A 24712-nucleotide genomic window follows, 5' to 3' on the forward strand; every position below is an offset into this window, starting at 1 on the left:
CCTAACTTCATAGAAGTTGTTTTAGCAAGAAATGAGAAGTGAAGTTTCCAGTTTAGATTATAAGTAAAGGACAGACCGATGATATTCAGTGTGGAAGAGGGACAGTCGACTGTCATTTAGAAGAGGGGATAGTTATCTGGAAGGTTGTGTCGAGTTGATAGATGGAGGAATTGAGTTCTTGAGGAATTGAGCAATACTACGTTTTCTCTAATCCAATCAGAAATCTGACGTTCTGTGGTGTCCTTGTGGGATCTGCTAACTTCCTAAAGGGTTGCGGTCATCTCTGAAAAGACGTGGAAAAGTGTGGGGTTGTATCATCAGCGTAGGAATGAATAATGCAAGAAGTTTGGTTTAGAAGATCATTGATGAATAATAGGAAGAGAGTGGGTGACAGAACAAAACCCTGAGGAACACCACTGTTTTTAGATTTAGGAGAAGAACAGTGGCCGTCTACCACAGCTACAATAGAACGGTCGGAAAGGAAACTTGGGATAAAGTCGCTGAGAGAAGGCTAGAAACCGTAGGAGGGTAGTTTTGAGATCAAAGCTTTGTGCCAGACTATAAAAGCTTTTGATATGTCTAAGGAAAATTGATATTATAAGTGAAAAAAAAAAAAAGCTATTAAGGATGCGGGCCCATTTTACAAAACGAAAAATTTCCACACTGGTTCTTCATAAATAAATATATATATATATATATATATATATATATATATATATATATATATATATATATATATATATATATATATATATATATATATATATATATATATATATATATATATATATATATATATATATATATATATATATATATATATATATATATATATATATATATATATATATATATATATATATATATATATATATATATATATATATATATATATATATATATATATATATATATATATATATATATATATATATATATATATATATATATATATATATATATATATATATATATATATATATATATATATATATATATATATATATATATATATATATATATATATATATATATATATATATATATATATATATATATATATATATATATATATATATATATATATATATATATATATATATATATATATATATATATATATATATATATATATATATATATATATATATATATATATATATATATATATATATATATATATATATATATATATATATATATATATATATATATATATATATATATATATATATATATATATATATATATATATATATATATATATATATATATATTCATTTATTTATTTATGACGGCAATATTAGATGTGGTATACATTTTTATAGATGCTTGCCAGAGCTAGTGAATATATAGTGGCTATACTACTCAAGTCTCAAACTCTCCTAAATTATGATGCAAGATTGGCCCAATAATAGATAAAGCAGGAACTGAAGTTCAATCACAGAGTAATAGTATATACTATGTGTCAACTGCACATCACTGAATGATCACACATATTGGAACGTTTTGATATGAAGTTACTGGCGGAAATCCTCTTCCATTGGATCTACGTGACTATACATGAATACAGTTGATGGCTTCTCCTCCTGAACTAGGTCGCGATGCAATCACTTTTTTTTTTTTTTTTTATATATATATATACATTTATGCATTGATAATGACACTGCGTGCAAAACTATTGACAAGCTATATTACTTCTATGCACGTATTGTGAGCGATTAGGTACAGAAGAGCAGTTATTACATAAGTTACAATCGCGAAATTAATCACGATTAATGTTTGCAGTCTCGTGGGAGTAGCAGTAATAGTATAATAATAATAATAATAATAATAATAATAATAATAATAATAATAATAATAACAACAATAATAATAATATTATTATTAGTAGCAGTAATAATAATAATAGCAGTAGTAGCAGCAGCAGCAGTAGTAGTAGTAGTAGTAGTAGAAAAAGTAGTAGTAGTTGGAAAGTCATGTTACGATTCCTTCTAAATGTAGCTACGTTCAGTGCAATGGTGTGTTTCACTGTTTGATCTGCTGCAGTCTCTGACGAGACAGCCAGACATTACCCTACGGAACGAGCTCAGAGCTCATTACTTCCGATCTTCGGATAGGCCTGAGACCAGGCACACACCACACACCGGGACAACAAGGTCACAACTCCTCGATTTACATCCCGTACCTACTCATTGCTAGGTGAACAGGGGCTACACGTGAAAGGAGACACACCCAAATATCTCCACCCGGCCGGGGAATCGAACCCCGGTCCTCTGGCTTGTAAAGCCAGCGCTCTAACCACTGAGCTACCGGGTGTGTGTGTGTGTGTGTGCGTCTTCATTTCTCACTTTTCTTCTGCTTCATTATGATGCGGGCACACGGACAGTGATAGCCACCATAAGTACAGTTTTCATCGTTAGTCGGGAGAGGCACCATCCAATGTAATATCAAAAAAATTTCCTGCAGCTGCTCTTACGTATATTACACTTCAGCGGGAGCGATCGGGCTCCACCACGGCCGTGGCTCGTGGCTCCACTCGTTGGTGACGTTTAATTCTTATCTATGCAAGAATGTATCAGTTGCTGATATTTCTACAATATCATGTGTCCTCACATTCTAATTAGTGGGTCTTAGAGAAACGAACTCTCTTTCCGAGACTCCTCAGGTGTGTTAGTCAACCGCAATGCATGTGCATGTATTGCATTAATTAGTGTTCCTCTCTTTCTTTATAAAACCAAAACCTGTCACTACTATTAATAAGAAGTGTCGGGTATCCTTGTGTGGAAAATTCCATCATGCTATTGTTCTGTATTAGGTCTCTCTCTCTCTCTCTCTCTCTCTCTCTCTCTCAGCATGCTGTATCTACGTAGTATCGACTGTTTTATTAATGTCCCCTTCTTGAGACTAAAACGCAGTTATATATTATACGCATGTACTGTTTAAGGAGGTGCCGTGATAAGTTATTGTTTTTGATGTTGTAGAACAGTGATTTAGTATATTGTACTGTTGATATTCATTATTCATAACTGTCAACAAATTGTTCATGGTGTGTGATATGGAGTGGTGACCATGCAAACTCCACAAAGACGTGAATATAACCTGAACTCTTCGCTCAAACCTTTGCTACCAACTCAACTTTGGATGATTCTGGGCATATTCCTCCTACTCCTCCACCCTCTGACTACTTCATCCCTAAAATTAAAATTCTTTATAAAGACGTTTTCCTGGCCCTCTCTGGCCTTGATTCTCGGAAGGCTTACGGTCCGGATGGAGTCCCTCCTGTTGTTCTCAAAAACTGTGCTTCCGAACTCGCTCACTGCCTGGTCAAACTCTTTCATCTGTGTCTCTCTACTTCTATTTATCCTTCTTGCTGGAAGTTTGCTCACATTCAACCTGTCCCTAAAAAGGTGACCACTCCAATCCTTCTAACTACCGCCCTATAGCTTTGATTTCCTGCCTTTCTAAAGCCTTTGAGTCTATCCTTAATAGGAAGATAATGAGGCATCTATCAGCTCACAACCTTCTCTCTGATTGCCAGTATGGTTTCCGTAAAGGCAGATCTACTGGTGATCTTCTTACTTTCCTAACTGAATCTTGGTTATATGCCTACGTCATATATGCAATAAATATGCTACCAAGAAAATATTACTAGATGCTGTTACTGTGTTAACGTAATGTCTTCATTTATTCAGAAACTTGCTCAAGTTTAACTTACACAATCATCTGTAAGATGAGCCGCTTGGCATCACGCAGCCTCCTCGTGACCAGTCCTGGGAAAAAGAACGTTTTCATCATTACACATCACCATTGCGAGAGAATTGTCTTACTGCATCATGAAAACATGGAAATGTCTTCTGCATTCTGTTAATAATTGGAACAAGCGAGCATGAAACGAATATCATACTGTGGGTGTCATAACTACCGCTCAGAAATTATTTTGTGGGGTAGTTAATTGGCTCCGTGTGCATAGCTGCCATCCCCCTGAGTGCCTAAAGCGACACCACAGGCTGTCTGGCGGCCGGCCAGGGCCAGTGCCAGTAAGGATTCTCGTCCTGTGGGAACGTATGGGTCGCTCCTGACTGCTGATTTTCACAAACTGGCAGTTCAGTTGGAAAGGGGAATCATCAGTTATATATATTCATATCAATTCCTCTACAGCGAAGATGTGTCTTGCTTCATGATCATAAAAGTATTGATCTAGACGTCTGATAAGGTGTTACATACATTGCTATTCATTGGAAAATCAGCCATCAGTATGTGCAAGCCAAAGATAGAAGACAAGGACTCAACATCTATACTTGATGAATCCACACTCACAGCAGAGACCACCACCACCACCACCAATGCCAAGAGGAAGGGCAGAATGGTGCCCCAGGTGAGTGGCCGCTCTTCACGTTCCCACGGAGAGGTACTTTTATCTTAGACATGAAAAATACGTAAGACGCGTTTAGTTATGCAATTTACTTTGCTTGAACTCATTTAATTACTACACTGATTTTGGTTTGAATGAATAACAAGCAATGAAGAAAGCGTTGATATTTTACTTATTTTCTTTTCTTTTTACCTGGGAATGATTATTAATTTATTCTTTATGTAAGTTAGCACTCAACATTTCTCGCCGCTTGTTATGTATACGGTCAGAGAAGCGAAGTGAAATACACAGCGCGCAATTACAGATTCACCCATATGCCTGTATATTCATGTATGACGAGTACTTGTCTGTTTAGACACAACATATATTTTCTTCTGATCAGTAATTTATTCGTGTATTTTGCTATGCATTGAAGTTCCTCTGCCGCATTTTAATTAAGAGAGAGAGAGAGAGAGAGAGAGAGAGAGAGAGAGAGAGAGAGAGAGAGAGAGAGAGAGAGAGAGAGAGAGAGAATGTGTGTGTGTGTGTGTGTGTGTGTGTGTGTGTGTGTGTGTGTGTGTGTGTGTGTGTGTGTAAGCTAGGTTCATTCGGTGAAAAAAAAAAAAAAAAAAAACGCTTAAAATGATATTGATCAAAACAAAAACAAGAAAAACAATTCGATGTCCAGTTAGACCAGCGTTTCTATGCTAGCACGCTCAGGGTCCTGCAATGTATTGTGTGTGTGTGTGTGTGTGTGTGTGTGTGTGTGTGTGTGTGTGTGTGTGTGTGTGTGTGTGTGTATATATATATATATATATATATATATATATATATATATATATATATATATATATATATATATATATATATATATATATATATATATATATATATATATATATATATATATATATATATATATATATATATATATATATATATATATATAAGATGGACCCCTGGGGGTCCATCTTACCCCAATATTTTATTTTTGCCCCAAGAAAAAATATTATTTTGTAAATTCTCGTGTTTCATTGTTTTCCTTCAAAAACCGTGACCCGGGTGTAGACATCGAAGGTAACATCCCAAAGCATCACCGCAAACCCACAAACCCACCAAAATCATATAAATATCGTTTCTAGACTCAATAGACTCCACCTTCCCCTACTATATATTGGAGTTACGCGTTACGACTGCCTACGCCTCACTACATTGATGCTGAGGCCGGAAAAAGTTATAAAAAAAAACCTGAGTTAGACTGTTCTCGGTCGCCAGTGTGGTCTAATGTTGGTTTACGAGTGCTTCAGCTTGCATTCCCTGCAGTTGCGATGAATTAAAACGCCACCAGCGGAGAATTAGTGTTCTTGTGTGTTCCCTTGCTTGCTGAAATATTTAGTCAAAGAACTTAACAAAGATTGGGACGATTACATATTAATTGACAGCTTAAGAGTTGTTCTTTTTTATGATATAATTATAGATTAACAAATGTAACTTACATGTGCATGAAAAAAGGGAATTTTTTTCAGTGGGATATATTTTTTGTGGTATTCTGTTATTTCCTTAATTTTGCACACAAAATTGTTGATCCAAACTTGTGAAATTCATACTGCTTGAAAGGTAGAAAGTTACTCTTTGAATCAGTGCATTCATGTAAAAAAATAAAGCAGGCAGATAAGCATGATATAATGTGGGCCAATAAAAAAATGAGTTGGAGGAGACGGCGAACATGAAGAGAGAGTTCTCTCTGTTTCCACTTTTACTCGCTAATTATTCAACATTGCTTCTGAGTTGCATGCCAATTGAAAGACTTATTGCCATGATTTATTCACAGATGCAGAAAAAAAAATTATGATGACGATGATGATGATGATGACAATGGTGATGATAATGATATTGTTGATTATGATAATGATGACGATGTTTTTGATGATGATGTTGTTGATGATGTTGTTGATGATGATGATGATGATAACGATGATGATGGTATGTTGATGCTGATGAATCTCATATTTCATTATAAAAACGAACGTTCTTTCAAAATTTGCCCTCACTTTACTAGAGAATGAATTTTACATATCACATACATCACATACATCACATACAATTTGTACAACAGGGCAAAAAATCTTTTACCTAGAGATGATACTCTTTCATTTGGTTCTATATCTTTGTGCACAACTCGTTTATTAAATCTGAAATATTTGTCCCTGTGCCGTCAGCCTATTAAGGTTAGCTTATGTCCCAAACGGCGAATTATTGTTTTTTTAATCGTTTATCTATTATTTTAGCATCATTTGGTATACCTTAATTAAAAACATTCATTTATTTATTTTTCCTTTATTTCCACGCTCTCTCTCTCTCTCTCTCTCTCTCTCTCTCTCTCTCTCTCTCTCTCTCTCTAGGAGTCTAGAACGATATGAATAAAGGAGAAACTTGAAAATAAGAGAAAGTAGACAAAGTGGATAAACAAAAACGATGTAGAGATGAGGTTAGAAAGAAAGAGGGGAAGAATAACGGAAGACGAGGAAGTAAAAGAAGAAAAATAAATAATAATGAGTAAGAAAAGAAAACAAAATTAAGGAAGAGGAAGGACGAAGTGGAGAGAGGGGATGAGAAGATAGGAAGAAGGTGGGGAATGAGAAGGAGAGAGAATAAGACGAGAAAGAAGAAACAAGAACGAGGGAGAGGTGAAATAAATCTTGGGAGCAGAGCGGGATTAGGATGACCTGCTGTAGTACTATGGTCCAGATATATAGGCTATCTGGACCGTGGGCTGTACTACATCGGCGCTTTTCCGCGTGTGGCATTTCAAAATATATTATTTACGGCTGAACAATTGTTTCCTTCCTTTGCTTTATTGTGTAATCGTCAGTAGAGGCGATAATATCTACGTAATTATAATAAAAAGCCATAAAAATAAGCCTTGAAGTGACTTATTATTGTCTCCCTTATTTGAGTTCACTATTATCACTACGGTGCATCTTTCATTATCATTCACTCTACTCCTTGAACATATCAACCGTTTTCTAGCGGGGTTTTTTTTTCATTTGTTTATTTATTTTCTATTCATAAATTACTCCCAAACAGAAGCTGTTAAGCCGCCGAATGTGTGTCGTCTTATATACACACAGATCATGATCCGGGTATCACGCAGATCAGTAGAAATCCATGCAGGTAATGATGGAGGAGCAGACTGGAGGCTTGCTATGCCAGGCTGTCCAGACATACATCCGTTATTCGAGGACATATCTTGGCAAAACGTTACGTACAGTATTACTTCTAAATGCATCGTAAACGGCTCTCGCTCCTCCTTAGTACTCTCTTTTGAGCCATTCTCACATTCTCAAACCTAACGGCATATAATTTCTACTAATTACTCGTAGCAGGCTCTAATGGAGATTATAAGGGTCCAAAAATCTGGCTAAAAAAGACAAATAAAAAATAAATCGCTGACTTGTGACCCGCAGGACCTTGTACCACAATATTTAGTGTAGCCTAGAAATATTACAAAGTCATCTATATTTTCTCTTTTGTGTGTCCGTGCAAACTTTTTTTATTTTACGGTTTCGAATATCAGTAGAGGACGGCTATAGCAATAAGGGGTTTAGACAAATAAGATAATACTTGTGTGTATATGACATGTTATGATTCATGACAGGTAGCTGCGTGCATTGCGGCCTCGCTGGGCACCTTGGCCAGCGGCGCCGTCAATGGATGGACTGCCAGCACATTACCTTCCCTGCAGCAGGATATCCACATGGGCACCATAGAGACCGCCTTGATGGGTTGGTATAAGAGTATGGTTCACTTCCTTTCTCTTTGCAAAATTGTCACCAACAGCGGAAAAAAAAACTTTACTGTGAAAATAATGCGTCCTTGATATTATATTGATCAGGCTCATTACCTGCTGCCAGCTCATCTCGTGTCTTGCCGAGCAAGCAGTGCCCAAGCACCACCCTTTTGGGCCCCAGTACTTTTGGGAATCCCGGGCCCCGCCCCTTTAAAAAAAATCTGGAAATACCTACTCCTCGAACTCCTCGTGCAGTTAAAAATGCTTAAGTGCAGTGTAGGTGGTTTAAGTATAAATGACAGGAAAATGTCAAATTTATTTATTTGATCTGTATTTTAAGCATGGGTAGGCCTAATTGGAAATATAATATTCAATTAATGACATTTGAAATTAATTAATGTTTCTTCTCTGACCTTCAGGAGTAGCCTAATAAAACTGAATACTACTGCGAGCTACTTAACCTAACCAAACTAAAGAAACCCTGTTACCCTAACATAACCTACCTAGATACCAGGTATTGGGCGGGATTGTAGTTTGTAGAGCTTGGGCAGAACGGTCGGGGCTGGAGTGATTGGCACGCGGGCGGGACCAAATTCATTAACTAGGGGAACAGGCGAACAGCAAGCACTCAAGTGTGCTTTAAAATTTTAATGAAAAATTGCGAATGCTATAATAACAAATTCGTAAACAGTAACTGAAAGTAAACCATTAGCACTCATTTCTCGAGGCTTTATTTATCAATCCACGTTGAGCTTATGTAAGTAAATGATCTCAATGATCCGATGTCTGAAAACTGTGTAGTAATAAAGATATAAGCAATACTTTTACAAACCAAGCAAGTAAAGTCATGCCGTGATGCCTCGTGGAGGCAGACACACGCAGCAGGTCACACCAGCTGATCAGCTGAGACTGAGAGGCAGCAATGACAGCACTCGTATTCGAACGGTAAATTTAAAACCAAAAATTTCTGCAATCAAGCTGATAGTTATGTTCACTTTGTGAAACAGTGAAACTTACAAAATCAATAATAATAATATTTTGTCAATAATTAATTAATGTTGCAATGAGCGAAAGACTTACTTACATGTGAATTTGCACAACGAATTGAGTATAACAGAAAACCTGCAACTGTACTGACGGGAGACGGGTGACTAATGGAAAATCGTTGTTTTCATAAAATGTAGATGCAATTTAACTTTGAATATAACAAGCACAGTTGAAGCACTGTATTTTTTTTTTTTTCAGTTTTACTAGCGGTACTTTTCTTTAAGCTGCCCCTTTAGTATTTGGGCTTTTCTTTTTTCAACTATCAAATTCAGGTTGCTATCACGGGCCCGGGCCCCCCTGGACTGCCGGGCCCCGGTACTGTAGTACCTTTTTCCCCCCCCATGCGGGGGCCCTGCGAGCAAGTGCATATATATATGCATGGACCGCATTCCCATACGTTTCGTCGTCTCGTCCCAACTCCTCCAAATCACTCATTTGGTTCTTGTAATTTTTCTAATAGTTTAATCAAGATTTTGCACCATCAATTGGAAAATGAGACACCGACTTGTCACCTCTGTGGGTTTAGAAAATAGTTCCTGGGAGAATACGCAGCATGTTAAAAAGCGCATTGTAGCATGGCTCTATCACTAATTAAGTTTATTTCAGCAACAGCAGATGATGAAATTATAACACAATTAGCAGCATCTTAATTGTTGTTATCATTAGTTAAGTCACAAAAAAGCTAAGTAGTTGATGTTCGGTGTGGTTTTATTTTTCTTTATTTCATCCACAAGTCAAATTAATGTTGGCCACCTGAAGTATGATTGACCTTTAGTGCAGTATAACATATCTTTTCTCTCATTCATACCACTATGCAGTGGGGATCATCGGTGTGGGCGCCATACTGGGCAGCCTGATAGCAGGACGAATAATGGACTGCATGGGCCGCCGCAAGACCATCGTGTTGGCAAATCCCGTGTTGGTGGTGGCGTGGATATTCATGGCTGTGGTACCCAACATCTACTTGGTGTTGCTCGGCCGCTTCACTTGTGGCCTCATGACCTCCTTCCTCTTTTCATCTGTTTCGGTATTGTGGCATTTCGTGTGTGTGTGTGTGTGTGTGTGTGTGTGTGTGTGTGTGTGTGTGTGTGTGTGTGTGTGTGTGTACTTTGACTTGCATAAGTACCACAAAGCCCTTGAGCTAGTTATACCACTCTTAATTTCACCTCAGTGTTGTTGACTTGTTTTGAAATTTGAATTACATTGATTTATTTGAGATTCACTTAAAGGTTCATATTTAATGTTTTCAGGTGTACTGTAGCGAGATTCCAGAAGCCCGAGTGCGAGGTAGCCTAGGCACGATATCTTCCTTTTTCATCACGCTGGGAGTAGTGCTTTCCTACATAACAGGAGCTTTCCTGCCGTGGCGGCACAGCTGTTACGTGTGTGCAGCGCCACCCCTCCTCTCTATGGTCACCATGCTAGCCATGCCGGAGTCTCCGTACTGGCTCATGTTGAAGGACAGGAGAGGTGACGCAGAGACAGCTTTAAAATGGCTAAGAGGGCCACATTATGATATTAATGAGGACCTGGAGAGCGTTGCTACAAAACTAAAAGCAGTGGGTACTAAGAGTGAATATCGAGAGCTGCTGCGGCCACGCACACGTCGACCCTTCTTCATTTCTCTGTTCCTCATGACGCTGCAGCAGGGAAGCGGCTCCAACATCCTCATGATGTACACGAGTAACATCTTCATCTCGGTAGGAATAGAAGACCACCATATGCCCACCGTGTACACCGGTCTCGTCCAGGTGGTGGGCACCATTGGCTCAGTGTTGCTCATGGACAGGCTGGGCCGCCGCACCTTGATAGTGGCGTCCATCACCACCGTGGGGATGTTCACCATCACACTTGGTGTCTACTACTACCTCGGCACTGTGGGGGTGTCGTGGCCTCAAGCGATGCCGCTGTTGGCCATGCTCATGTCAGTTTTCGGGTACAGCTTGGGGTGCCGCACTATACCGTGGCTGGCCACCTCAGAGCTCTTTAACACCACCATCAGGTCCAGAGCTAATACCATCTGCTTATTCTATAATAGAATATTGAACTTTGTTATCATACAGGTAAGTGAAGCTGATGCTTATCTTTCCACTTTCCCATAAAACATATCACATGATTGTTTATTTTACAATGTAATGTGTAGAATGTAGATTAGTAATTATCATACTAAGTTCGCAAATATTATTCAAAATATCATCGAATTCCCGAAGTAATCACGCAGCTTATCCTTACTTTCTGTTCTGCATCTCAACAGATATATCCTTTCGTGGCTGAAGCAGCGGGACCCCATATAGTTTTCTTCTTCTTCGGAGCCTTCTCTCTTGTGTTAGGTGTCTTGGCCTTTTTCATCCTCCCGGAGACTCGAGGGAAATCCCTCGAACAGATTCAGGATTATTTTGAGGAAAAGTCAAAGAAAGCATCCAAGAGAAACACTAAAACATCCACTGGCAAAGATGAAGACAGTTTAGTGGAAGAGAGGACCATCAGCCACAAAGTGGATACACTTCTCTCGTCTCATGTTTCTGTCGTGCCATCAGATGCGAAGCTAACAGTAGTCACAGAAAGAGGAGAAATGACAAGATTTTAAGTTAACTAACGTAGAACTGGAGTGTTATAATATATCTGTAAGTGAGATCAGTGAGGCGGTGAGGGGACCTACTGAAGGTATATGCAGTGTACATTACATGCATTTCTTATTAAACCAGAGAACTCGTGTTTTTAAGAGATAAGTCGAGTTCCAGAATTTTTTTCTTCTTTTTTTCTATTGATGGTGCAGATTTTCTATCAAGCTATCCCTGCAACCACGAAAATATTCCTGGAAATCCTAATTACTACGTATTGCGTGTATCGGAAAATAATGATAATGATAATAAATAAAAAGAAGACAACCACATCTGTGAATAAGATCCCAGACATGTCCTACTGTTCTAGCGTTTCTTTTCTCATTCTATTTTTCCTTGCATTACTTAAATCAATTACTTTTCTTTTGTACATAACATGCGAATAAAATAAGATGACACAACACTCATATCCCTATGATATTTTGTAATTGTGTAATTCGGTAATTATGCGTAGATCTCACTCCGAGTATATAGATAATCTTTTGTTACTTTTGTATAGTTTCATTCACAGTTAAGGTGGACCTCTGCTGTCTCCTAAATTGGCTATTGGAGTGTGTTCACACTGTAGCTGATGTATTCTGGTATGGGGAGCTCGTGGCTCGCCAGGCACTTGATCACCACTTATCCTAGATGGTGCTATGTCCGTCCATTTTAAAGCAGCATGCAGTAAAGAGGTGTGTTCTTGTCCCTGAGTATGTGATAAACACTGGTGGACGATGGTCTTCACTCTCTGGGACGTGCCCTCTGCTCTTCTGGCGTGACATAGTCATCCACGTCATGGATGATTGTTGAACCGTATAGGCTCTTTTGTAGGTAGTCGCACCAAGATTTTCCGGGTATACTCAACTCTCTACTTGATGGAAAATTTTTCCTATTTATGTTTCTAATAAAAGTGACACATGTCATTCATACATACAAGCAGGAGGAATAAACACTTACCGAAACGTTAATTTACTCTCAGCGAGGTCTAATACCACTAGATCAAGCTTCAGGGTGTGTTGTGAACATTCCATTAAAGCTAGTTGTGATCTCGCTAAATGTTTTCCTTATTTGTGTCGTACAACTCAAGGGGGCAATCACAGCCTGCCCTCTAAAGACAACTCTCTTTCTTCACACAAAACTACATACACTTACCACACACACACACACCCTCACTTACAATTAAAATAAAAATAAAAATGGCTCAGACTCAATAGTCACTCTCTAACTGAATTTATCTGTGTTGTCAATCTCTCCCCTAACTCCTCTGACTATAGTAAATTCGTTGACTATCTAACTTCATAAGTGGAGCACACATTCTGCCCCTCTATCCTTTCTCTGATATCTCCATCCGTGGAGATTTCAATGTTCACCATCAGCGTTGACCTTTTCTCTCCCTTCACTGACCATCCTGGTGAACTAGCCTTCAGCTTTGCTATCCTCCATGACCTTGAGCAACTGGTGCAACATCCTACTCGTATTCCTGACTGTCTTGGAGATATGCCCAACATTCTTGATTTTTTCCTTACCTCTAATCTTTCATCTTATGATGTTACCTTATCATCTCCGTTGGACTCCTCCGATCACAATCTCTTTTCTGTATCTCGCCCTATTTCTCCAATTCCTCCTCAGGATCCCCCAAAGTGGAGGTGCCTCTGGCACTTCGCCTCTGCCAGCTGGGAGGACCTGAGGAGGTATTATGCTGATTTTCCCTGGAATGATTACTGTTTCCGTGTCAGAGACCCATCTCTGTGTGCTGAACACATAACAGAGGTGATAGTGTCTGGCAGGCCCGTTTCTAACTTTGTGGGGGCCATAGGCAAGATGCTGTTTTGGGGGCCCTAGATAGGGGGCTCCTGGGTGGCTTGGGAAATGTAAATTTTCCAAGCTACCCTGGGGGCCTCCTGGTGGCTTGGGGGCCCTAGGCAGTCGCCCAATCCGCCAATAGCTAGAAACGGCCCTGGTGTCTGGCATGAAGGCGTACATTCCTCATTCTTTTTCTCATCCTAAACCTTCTAAACCTTGGTTTTACACAGCCTGTTCTCGTGCTACACATGATAGAGAGGTTGCCCATAAAAGGTACTTGAGCCTTCCATCTCCTGAATCTCATGCACTTTATATTTCTGCCTGGAATCATGCCAATTGTGTTCTTCAACTTGCCAAACACTCCTTTATAAATAGAAAATGTCAAAATCTTTCAAACTCAAACTCCCCTCGAGACTTCTGGCATCTGGCCAAAAACATCTCCAATAACTTCACTTCTTCATCTTCCCTCCTTTATTTCATCCTTATGGCACCACTGCCATCTTTTCTGTCTCTAAAGCTGAACTCTTCTCTCAAACCTTTGCTAAAAACTCCACCTTGGATGATTCTGGGCTTGTCCTTCCCTCTCCTCCTCCTCTGACTATTTCATGCCTTCAATCAAAGTTCTTCGTAATGATGTTTTCCATGCCCTCGCTGGCCTAAACCCTCGGAAGGCTTATGGACCTGATGGGGTCCCTCCTATTGTTCTCAAAAACTGTGCTTCCGTGCTTGCACCTTGCCTGGCCAAACTCTTTCAACTTTGTCTATCGACTTCTACCTTTCCTTCTTGCTGGAAGTTTGCCTACATTCAGCCTGTTCCTAAAAAGGGTGACCGTTCTAATCCCTCAAACTACCGTCCTATAGCTTTAATCTCTTGCTTGACTAAAGTTTTTAATATATCCTGAATAGAAAGATTCTTAAGTATCTGTCACTTCACACTCTTCTATCTGATCACTAGTATGGCTTCCGTCAAGGTCGCTCTACTAGTGATCTTCTGGCATTCTTTACTAAGTCTTGGTCATCCTCTTTTAGAGGTTTCGGTGAAACTTTTGCTATAGCATTAGACATATCAAAAGGTTTTGATAGAGTCTGGCACAAAGCTTTGATTTAAAAACTGCCCTTCTTCGGTTTCTATCCTTCTCTCTGCAACTTTATCTCAAGTTTCCTTTCCGACCGTTTCTAGTCGTGCTAGACGACCACTGCTCTTCTCCTAAATCTATCAACAGGAGTGTTCCTCAGGGTTCTGTCCTATCACCCACTCACTTTCTATTATTCATTAACGCATGACTTTCTTAACCAAACTTCTTGCCCTATCCACTCCTATATCTTTCCACGTCCTCTCAGAGACGATCAACCCTTCAGGAAGTCAACAGATCACGCAGGGACGCCACAGAGCGCCTGACTTCTGATCTTTCTAAGATTTCTGATTGGGGCAGAGAAAACTGAGTAGTTTTCAATGCCTCAAAAACTCAATTCCTTCATCTATCAACTCGACACAACCTTCCAGATAACTATCCCCTCTTCTTCAGTGACACTCAACTGTCTGCCTCTTCCACACTGAATATCCTCAGACTCCTTTACTCATAATATTAACTGGAAACTTCACATCTCATCTCTTGCTAAAACAGTTTCTATGAAGTTAGTCGTTCTGTGGCGTCTCCGCCAGTTTTTCTCGCCCCTCCAACTGCTAACTCTGTACAAGGGCCTTATCCGTTCTTGTATGGAGTACTCTTCGTATGTTTGGGAGGATTCCACTCATACAGCTTTATTAGATAGGGTGGAATCAAAAGCTTTTTCGCCTCATCAACTCCTCTCCTCTGACTGACTGTCTTCAGGTTCTTTCTCACCGCCGAAATGTTGCATCTCTTTCTATCTTTTATCGCTATTTTCATGCTAACTACTCTACTGATCCAGCTCACTGTATACCTCCTCTCCTCCCGCGACCTCGCTACACAAGGCTTTCTCTCTCTCTCTCTCTCTCTCTCTCTCTCTCTCTCTCTCTCTCTCTCTCTCTCTCTCTCTCAGCCTGCATATTCCAGGACCATACACACACACAGAATACTACGCGTAGTTTGGAGTTTGGAACACGGGAAAAGTAGTAGTAGAGAGAGAGAGAGGGCAGCATTCCCTTGGGATTGGAGTCTGAGTTGGGGATTAGTTATATTGAGCCAGGGAAGATGAAAGATGTCCTGCCATTACAGTTTCAACAAAAAACTGTCGTAAAATGTCAGAATTTAGTCTTTATGAGAGAGAGAGAGAGAGAGAGAGAGAGAGAGAGAGAGAGAGAACGGCTGAGGTAAAGAAATATATCATGGCCAAATTAAGTGTAATGAAAATAAACTAAAGATGCATACAAAAGAACACAAATATAATAGTGGAATCTCAAATTAAGGTAACCATGCCAAATCGAAGACAGACGCAGCCCATCAACAGCGCACCGGCAGTGTTCCCAAATTTAGCATATTTTGTATTGGTTTTAGCATAATTTCTACTGAAATTCTGTGTTTAGCTTAATTTTTTCGCATAACTGACTTTTTAGCGTGATTTCAGCATAATTCTGCTATGTTTGAAATAATTTTAGCACATTTCTTACTTATAAGCTTCCTAAGGCCGGTGTCACACGTAGGGCTACTATGCTGCGTGACCATTGCGATTTGCGGCACATGGTTTGTATCGTGTCACACATCGAGGCCAAGCGGCCCGAGCCGCGCAGTCTGTTCTCAGCAGCCAGCGTGAATAGGATGATAATTTGAAGGAAAGAAATTGTACTCCAATCATAGAACTGTGTGCGTTTTCCAAAGAGGTTGAATAGGAGGTGGCATGACGTCACAAAAGTGAAGCCGACGCTCTGTTAGTCGGTTGCTGTCCCAAAACATTACCACCAGCCTCTCATTAAAAATCATAGAAACGTCCTATTTACGTTCCTTATATTCTGACTTAAGTCCATATTTCGAGGCCGCCGTATGCCTTATATGTAACCTTCACCTTAAACGCCGGACTGGGAGACTTTTTCAGACCAGGGGTCATTCATGTAACCTGCATGCCACCCTTGGAGCTTCCTCTCTCCCTGTCCGCTCGCTAGTCGCTACACACATAAAATACACACATACGACGCCGCAGCATATGTCACACACCACTTCCTCCAAACGCTCTGTGGTTAAATAATTGCTATACCAAGAAAAAATAATCAACCTTCAAGCCAACTTTCACTTGATATACAATTTATTCAGTCTTCATTTATATGCACATGTATATGTACGATACATGATTACATCTATATGCAGATGTATATTTACATATATACATGACCTAGTTCACCCATATACATTTGCCCCAAAGACAGCTTCCCACTTTTCACCAAGTCCACTGGGTGTACTTGGACAAGTCGATCGAGCGGACACCAACTCAAGCAGCATATATATCAACTCAGTGTAAGTGGAACCAATCTTTATCCCCACCAAAAATATTCCCAGATTGATGGCCCCTGATTGATGGTATATTAGGCTATTCCATTCCCATCTCAAATTAATATGTTTCAAGTTATGTATATTTACATGTGTACAGGTCCTGGTCCAGCCATACGTTTGCCCCAAAGACAACTTCCCACCTCTCATCCAAGTCCACCAAAGCTGGAAAAAAAAGTGTTATCTAATTTCTGTGTGTGATTTACTATCTAAATCTTCGTGGTATGGTATGCCAACTATTAAGATTAATGTCATATGTAAGGTACGCAGCCTCGAAACAAGGACATAAGACGGAAAATGAGGAGCGTAACTCGGGCGTTCCTATGTGTTTCCAATGAGCGATGAGCGGCTGGTAATGTTCTGGATGTAAGGGCCAAAGGTGGGTAGGGGCAGCAGCGGTCTATAGTGCATCGACTTCACTTTTGTGATGTCATGCCGCCTTCCAGTATTCAACCTCCTTGAGATAAACCATTTAACAAAATGAGTTCGGTTTTTCTGTAATCTTCAGATTTGAATTTTCATTAATTCCTTTTCTACATTCCACTCCGGCTTTCACTATTCTATAGAGGATGAATACAGCTTTAATTGATGTTCTACTTTAATGTATTCGAATGCATATCACATGAAAATATCAGCTTCGATTATGTTGTCTAAGGAATTTCTCCCCGAATGTTAACACCAACGAGTTTATATATATATATATATATATATATATATATATATATATATATATATATATATATATATATATATATATATATATATATATATATATATATATATATATATATATATATATATTATTATTTTTAATTTTATTTTTTTGTGTGTGTATGTGTGTGTATGTGTGTGTGTGTGTGTGTGTGTGTGTGTGTGTGTGTGTGTGTGTGTGTGTGTGTGTGTGTGTGTGTGTGTGTGTGTGTGTGTGTGTGTGTGTGTGTGTGTGTGCGTGTGTGTGTGACACGAGTCACACTTTCCATTTAAACAAGACCACATGTAATAAATTCAAGATAATTAATAACATTAATAATGAAACAAAAGTGAAGTATGAATAAATACTTATTCAATAAAATTAAGTTCCTTAGTTAAGCATCTCTAGTCCTGTATTTTTGTTAACATCTTCTGGACTCGAGAAACTTAAGGCAGGTAAACCCCATGAAAATTAATATTCATCAAAAATATAGGCAGAGTGTGTATGTTCTACACCTAAGCTTACCTTTGTGTTTGCTATTTTCTTTGAGAATGGTATTAGTTACCTATGCACTCAATATCGTACAGGTGAAAGCACTAGATACAAAAAATGTTTTTTTTTTTTGTCTCACCAGTCACATAAAAGTTTTGTTTATCTCATCACATAAAACTGCTGATTACTAGCAATTGGAACACCCATTATAACTGTAAAAAAATAAACAATAACTTGATAGAGATTTATATATATATATATATATATATATATATATATATATATATATATATATATTTTTTTTTTTTTTTTTTTTTTTTTTTTTTTTGGGGTTGAAAGAAGCCCCATGTACATAACTTAAAAGGCAATACTGTGAATTTACCTCTAAACGTGACACTTTTCCTCCTCGGAGTCGTTCCTTCCCATGCTCGTCACATGGACAATGAAATACTGTTACACACCTCACACAACAAATAACAGGGATTTCAGTTTATTTTCATAACACTTTGCAGAATGGTACGTACCATTCTGCAAAGTGTTATAAAATAAACTGAAATACATTACCTCTGTTCCTCCTTTGGAAAACGATGGAATGATAGGTGTGGATGTGTGCCTTTGTTTGAGTGGCACAGCACACACGTCGGCCCTCGTGAAATCTTCATTTCTTATAATTGTTGCAGTATGTTGCTGTTAACTGATTGTGGACATAATTTAATTTCTATTCAAGTATCCGGCAACTTCTGGTATCCGGCATGTCGGCGGTCCCGTTGATGCCGGATAAGAGGGCTTTTACTGTAACTAACTTTTCTTTTATTAAATTTAGCTGTTTTTCGTTTACTTTTTTTCTTTTCAAATAACAAGATTCCTTTTTTTCACATTTTGTTCTCGTATCTTTTCTTTCCTTTTTATGTTTAACTTTTTTTTCTTTTTCATTTCTAGATATTTTTTTCTTTTTTTCATTTCTAGATAATTTTTTTCCTTTTCCTTTTCTTTTTTATAAATCTAACTTCATGTTTTTTCAATCTAATGTTTTTATAATTTTTCTTTTCCTTTTTATATCTAACTTTTTTTCTTTTTCATTTCTAGGTAAACTTTTTCCTTTTCCTTTTTTCTTTTTATAAATCTAACTTTATATATTTTTTATCGTTTTTTTCAAGTAACTCATTTCTAGATTTCTTTTTTATCTATTTAACATTCTCATATTTTTCTTTCCTTTTCGATATTAAACTTTTTCTTTTTTTCCTTTATAGACAACTTCCATTTTTCCTTTTTTTTTTTGTATATAAATCTAACTTATTCTTTATTTATTATTATTTTCAAGTAGTTCAGATTCATTTATTATTTTTTCTCAATTTTGTGTCTCGGCAGTGACTTAACGAGTGTGCTGACAGTCAGCATTCAGATTAACAATTCCCTGATTTTTTTATTTTCTCTTCAATTCAGTTTCTCTCTCTCTCTCTCTCTCTCTCTCTCTCTCTCTCTCTCTCTCTCTCTCTCTCTCTCTCTCTCTCTCTCTCTCTCTCTCTCTTTAGAACTAGCTTATTTTGTTTAATTTGGGTGTTTTTCTTTTTTTTCTGTGAATAAATGGGTTTGTTATTGGTTGAAAGTTATATTTCTCTCTCTCTCTCTCTCTCTCTCTCTCTCTCTCTCTCTCTCTCTTTTTTGTCTCTCTCTTTTTGTGTATCTCATCTTTCTTGACTTTTTATTTATTCATTTTTCTTGTTGAATTTTCTTTTATTGATTTTCTTGTTAACTTTCCATTTTTTATCTTGTTTTCTTTTTTTCATTTGTTGATTTTGTTTTTGTTGCCTTTGCTTGTTTTTGTTTTTTTCTTGATTTTCTAATTGATTTTTGTTGATTTTTCTTTTTCTTTCTTGATTTGAAAATGTTCTTTCTTTTTTACTTTTGTTGTTGTTGTTCTTTCTTTTCTCACATTTCTTCGTTTCTTCCATGTATATTTGTTATCACTATTTTGTTATCTATGTCTTCTTCCTTTATTTCATCACATTCTCTCCTTTTCATCACAAAAATATACATAAAAATAAATAAATAAGACCTCTTGTTATTTTCTCAATATTTCAATTTTTCTCTTTTTTCTACTTTTTGGAAACAATTTAGTGTTTTGTTTATTCTTTTATTCATATTTTTTTTCCATTATTTTCTATCTACATTCCTTTTTTCATTTTGTTCTAGCTATATACATGACCGTGTGTGTGTGTGTGTGTGTGTGTGTTAGTTTCAACTGCACATTTTTCTCTTTCTTCATATATAACATTCCTTTTCAATTTTATTCATTTTCTTTAGATTTTTTCCAATTATCCCTCTTTTCCTTTATTTCCTTCTTTTCTTCTATTTCTTAATTTTTCACAAGAATCACTTTTCTTTTATCTTATCTTTTCACTCCTAAGGATAAAATTTTCTTCCTTACTTTAATCCTTCAGCACATTTTTTTTCTTCCCTTTCCTTTCTTTTCCTCATTTTATTGCCCGTTCCTTCACATTTTGGCAAGTTTATCTTACTTTACTATTTGGCGAGACAAACAACCTTTCCTCCTTTACTCTCAAAGCACCTCTATTCCTCTTATCTATCAGGACAAAATATCTTGCCTTATTTCTACTTAACTTTTTTCTACTTACTAAGAGAGACATTCTAAGATTATAAGCCAAATTAGAGAGAGAGAGAGAGAGAGAGAGAGAGAGAGAGAGAGAGAGAGAGAGAGAGAGAGAGAGAGAGAGAGAGAGAATTATTAACTGAGCTTAGTAAGACAAGTTTTAAGATTGTGATATGAGGAAGTGAGAAAAAATAAGCTTAAAAAGATGGGCATTCTAAGATCATAAGATAAATTACAGATATGAATGTGAAATGAGCTTGGTGAGATGAGACTTCTTAAGACTGAGATGAGTAACAATAGGAGCTTAATGAGATGAGGCTGTTATTAGTGACATAAATCAGGTGGGTGGCAGAATGATGTTTGGTGAGATGAGACTTTGAAGATTGAGACAAACATGAACAGATATTTTTTTAGTCTGGTATGAAAAAGACTTATCCTTGGTGCTTGTAAAAGGAAAGAAAGGAAAAAAAGTCTAGATCAGCTGCTTGTAAAAAAATATACACTTGTTTTCAAAGTCCCTCACTTGTAGAGTAGATAAAAAAGTTGACACTGACAGTAAAATGAAATTAAAATAAAAAAAAAAACCCTATGCAAATAACTAACAAAAATACAATGATAAATAAATGATACTTTTCTCACAAAATGGTTATAACTGATTGAAAGAAGAAAAGAGGGAAAGTTTTTAAAAAGTATTAATATTTTTTCCGTTACGTAAACACGAGCAATGTCTTGTAAGTAAACACTGGTGATGCTTCAGGAGAGAATAATATTGGTGTACTGTTTTGAATCACTTTGTTCTTTTCAACGACAAAAATTCAGGCTCGAGAAGGAATGATTTTGATTTGTTTTGGTTTTTAGGTTCAAGAAAGAAAAATTTTGATGTTATTTTTTGGTTTTAGGATTGAGAAAGAATAAATAATAAAGTTTTTTTTTTTGTCTATAGGTTTAAAAATTTTGATGTTTTTTTGGGTTTTTAGGTTCAAGAAAGAATGAATTCTATGTTATGTTTTGTTATGAAGGAAAATGTAGGTTCAGGAAAGGAGAATATTGATGTTGTACTGTATTTAATCCCTTCATTCTTTAAGTAGCAAAATATTGAATTTGAAAAAGAATAATACTGATGCCACAGTTCCTTCATTCCTTTAAGTAACAAGAAATTAACTTATTGTAATGTTATAGTTAATCTTCCCTCACATACTTAAATCCTCTTATAAGTAATTCCAGATGAAACTTATTAAAAAATTCGAAATAAAAACACTTCCAGATTTTCCCTTATATGACTGTTAAGTGAATGGTTCTCTTAAGTAATTTCCTTAACATGATTATTTAAGTAAAAGAGAAGTTTCCTTTATTTTTCTCGTTTGATGAAGAAAATAAATAAAAACTGAGAGATTTGTTATGATTAAGTTTGTTGTGATTAAAGTTAATTTTCTGCTCAAGGAGAGAGAGAGAGAGAGAGAGAGAGAGAGAGAGAGAGAGAGAGAGAGAGAGAGAGAGAGAGAGAGAGTACTACACTCATTTTACACTGAGTTGATAGTAACAAAAAATGAGACACAGGTGGTGAGAAAGAGCCGATTTTGTTCTTCATCTGTGTTCTCTTGTGTTCCCTATAAACGGAGGACACAAGAGACTGACAGAGTATTCGTCCTTCATCTGTGTTCTATCATGTTCACTTTGAGTTGGGCAAAGAACAAGACAACATTCTTTCTTCCTGTGTTCTATTATGTTCCTTATGAGCTGGGAAGAGAACGAGACAGACAGCATTCGTTCGTTCCTTGTGTTCCATTGTGTTCTCTATGGTATCAGCTGTGTGTCAAGGGCATTCAGGGTGCTTGGGAGTTGCTCAGAATAAAACCAATGATGTGTATTCTATTCCTTACCAAATAAAGGAAAGATTACATTGAATTTCCAGTGTTTCTTGGGGTCTGCTGTGCTAAAAGAGTGCTAAAGTGTATTGGGGGTTTGTAAAGCACTTATTCACTTACTACTACTACTACTACTACTACTACTACTACTACTACTACTACTACTACTACTACTACTACTACTACTACTACTACTACTACTACTACTACTACTACTACTACTACTACTACTACTACTACTACTACTACTACTTCTACTACTACTATTACTACTAGTACTACTACTATTACTAAGATGGTCAGGTGATGGTATGTAAGTACTGTGTAAGTGACTGTGTATGTGTGTGTGTGTGTGTGTGTGTGTGTGTGTGTGTGTGTGTGTATTTTTTTGGGTAGCATAAAGACAACTTGAGAAAATGTGGCCTGTTTTCACTGCATCCTTACTGTGGGTGTAGAAAAAAGAAGGAAGAGGAGAGGCACAAGAAATAGAGAAAGAGGAAATATAAGAAGTGGAGGAGGACAAAGCAAAGGAGGATAAAATGAAAGAAAAAAGAGGAGGTGGAGGGGGACAAAGCAAAGGCTCTCTCTCTCTCTCTCTCTCTCTCTCTCTCTCTCTCTCTCTCTCTCTCTCTCTCTCTCTCTCTCCCCCATAATGATCTGTTCAATGAAAGACATGACGAAAACACACACACACACACACACACACACACACACACACACACACACACACACACACACAGTCTCGGTCGTCTCCTTCAACCCAGCTGCTTTGTTTTCAATCTCATCGGTTTCTGTCTCCACACGCAGCATCGTTCCCCCTAGTATGACACTCTCCAATAACATCGCATCTGATTCCTTTTCTAATCGCATCGTTTTGTTTTCCATTCTAGTATTTTGTTTTTAATTTCATTCGACTTTTTATCAAGATCTTCTGTTCGGGTTTGCAGAAGTGTTGTTTGTTTACTGATATCTTCATTTAATTTTTGAATACTTTCCCTTTTTTCCTCAATCGCTATCGTGGTCGCTTCAATATCCGCTATCGTGGTCTCTAGATTCATCGATTTGTTCTGTAGAATTTCGCTTTCGTTTCCGTCAGTTTCTGTTTCGCTCTCGGGAGTTATGTTCGCTTGTGGTAAAATTTCCTCTCGTGGTTCTATAGTTTCCGCATCCGTTTCGTTCCTCGAAAATACCGTTTTGTTTTCTTGCTCTTTAATTTCGTTTTTAGCACCTGGGATTGGTGGCAACGCAATTTCTTCACGTGGTTCTATAGTTTCCGCATCCTTTTCGTTCCTCGAAAATATCGTTTTGTTTTCCTGCTCTTTAGTTTCGTTTATAGCACCTGAGACTAGTGGCAATGCTTTGGTCTCCTGTTCTATAGTTTCCAAATTTTTTCCTTTGTTCTCCATCATTTTATCTAAGGTCTTGTTTTTTTCGTCTTTACAAACTTCAATATCTGTCCCGTTTTTATCACAAATGGGTCTTCCTACCGTTTTGTTTTCTTGATCGATGGTTTCAACAACGGTTTCGTTGTTTCTGACAACGGCTTTTTCAAATGTTTTGTCTTTTATCTCTTTTCTAACTGTTTTATCCGTTTCTATCTTATCGTGCACCCCTAGCAGCAAGGTCTTGTAATCTTCCTTTTTGTTAACCTCAATATTTCCTCCGTTGTTATCACCAGTGGGATTTTCCACAGTTTTATTTTCTTGGTGTTTCGTTTGGACAATCGTTCTGTTCTTATCATCAATATTTTTCTCATCAGTTTTATTCTCTTCTTGCTTCGTTTCCACAATGGTTCCGTCATCAATATTTTTCTCCTCAGTTTTATTCTCTTCTTGTTTCGTTTCGACAATCGTTCCGTTATCAATATTTTTCTCCACAGTTTTATTCTCTTCTTGTTTTGTTCCCACAATGGTTCCGTTCTTATTGCCAGTGGGATTTTCCACAGTTCTGTTGTCTTGCTGTTTCGCTTCGATCATGGTTCCGTTTTTATCAATA

General features: G+C 37.4%; 1 protein-coding gene and 1 non-coding gene across 2 annotated transcripts; one reads left to right on the forward strand and one right to left on the reverse strand.

Moving 5' to 3' along the window:
* Positions 1 to 2245: 2245 nt before the first annotated feature.
* On the reverse strand, positions 2246 to 2319 carry Trnav-uac. Its single transcript has one exon. It is a non-coding gene; the product is annotated as a tRNA-Val (tRNA).
* Positions 2320 to 3864: 1545 nt separating this feature from the next.
* Positions 3865 to 12961, forward strand: LOC123514201 (facilitated trehalose transporter Tret1-like). Its single transcript, XM_045271861.1, has 5 exons — positions 3865 to 4378; positions 8013 to 8139; positions 10010 to 10218; positions 10442 to 11254; positions 11446 to 12961. Exons 1-5 carry the CDS (start codon positions 4259 to 4261, stop codon positions 11776 to 11778), a joined length of 1602 nt encoding a protein of 533 aa, XP_045127796.1. The 5' UTR covers positions 3865 to 4258; the 3' UTR covers positions 11779 to 12961.
* Positions 12962 to 24712: the final 11751 nt, after the last annotated feature.

The sequence above is a fragment of the Portunus trituberculatus genome, chromosome 37, assembly GCF_017591435.1.
Source record: "Portunus trituberculatus isolate SZX2019 chromosome 37, ASM1759143v1, whole genome shotgun sequence".
Lineage (NCBI taxonomy): Eukaryota > Metazoa > Arthropoda > Malacostraca > Decapoda > Portunidae > Portunus > Portunus trituberculatus.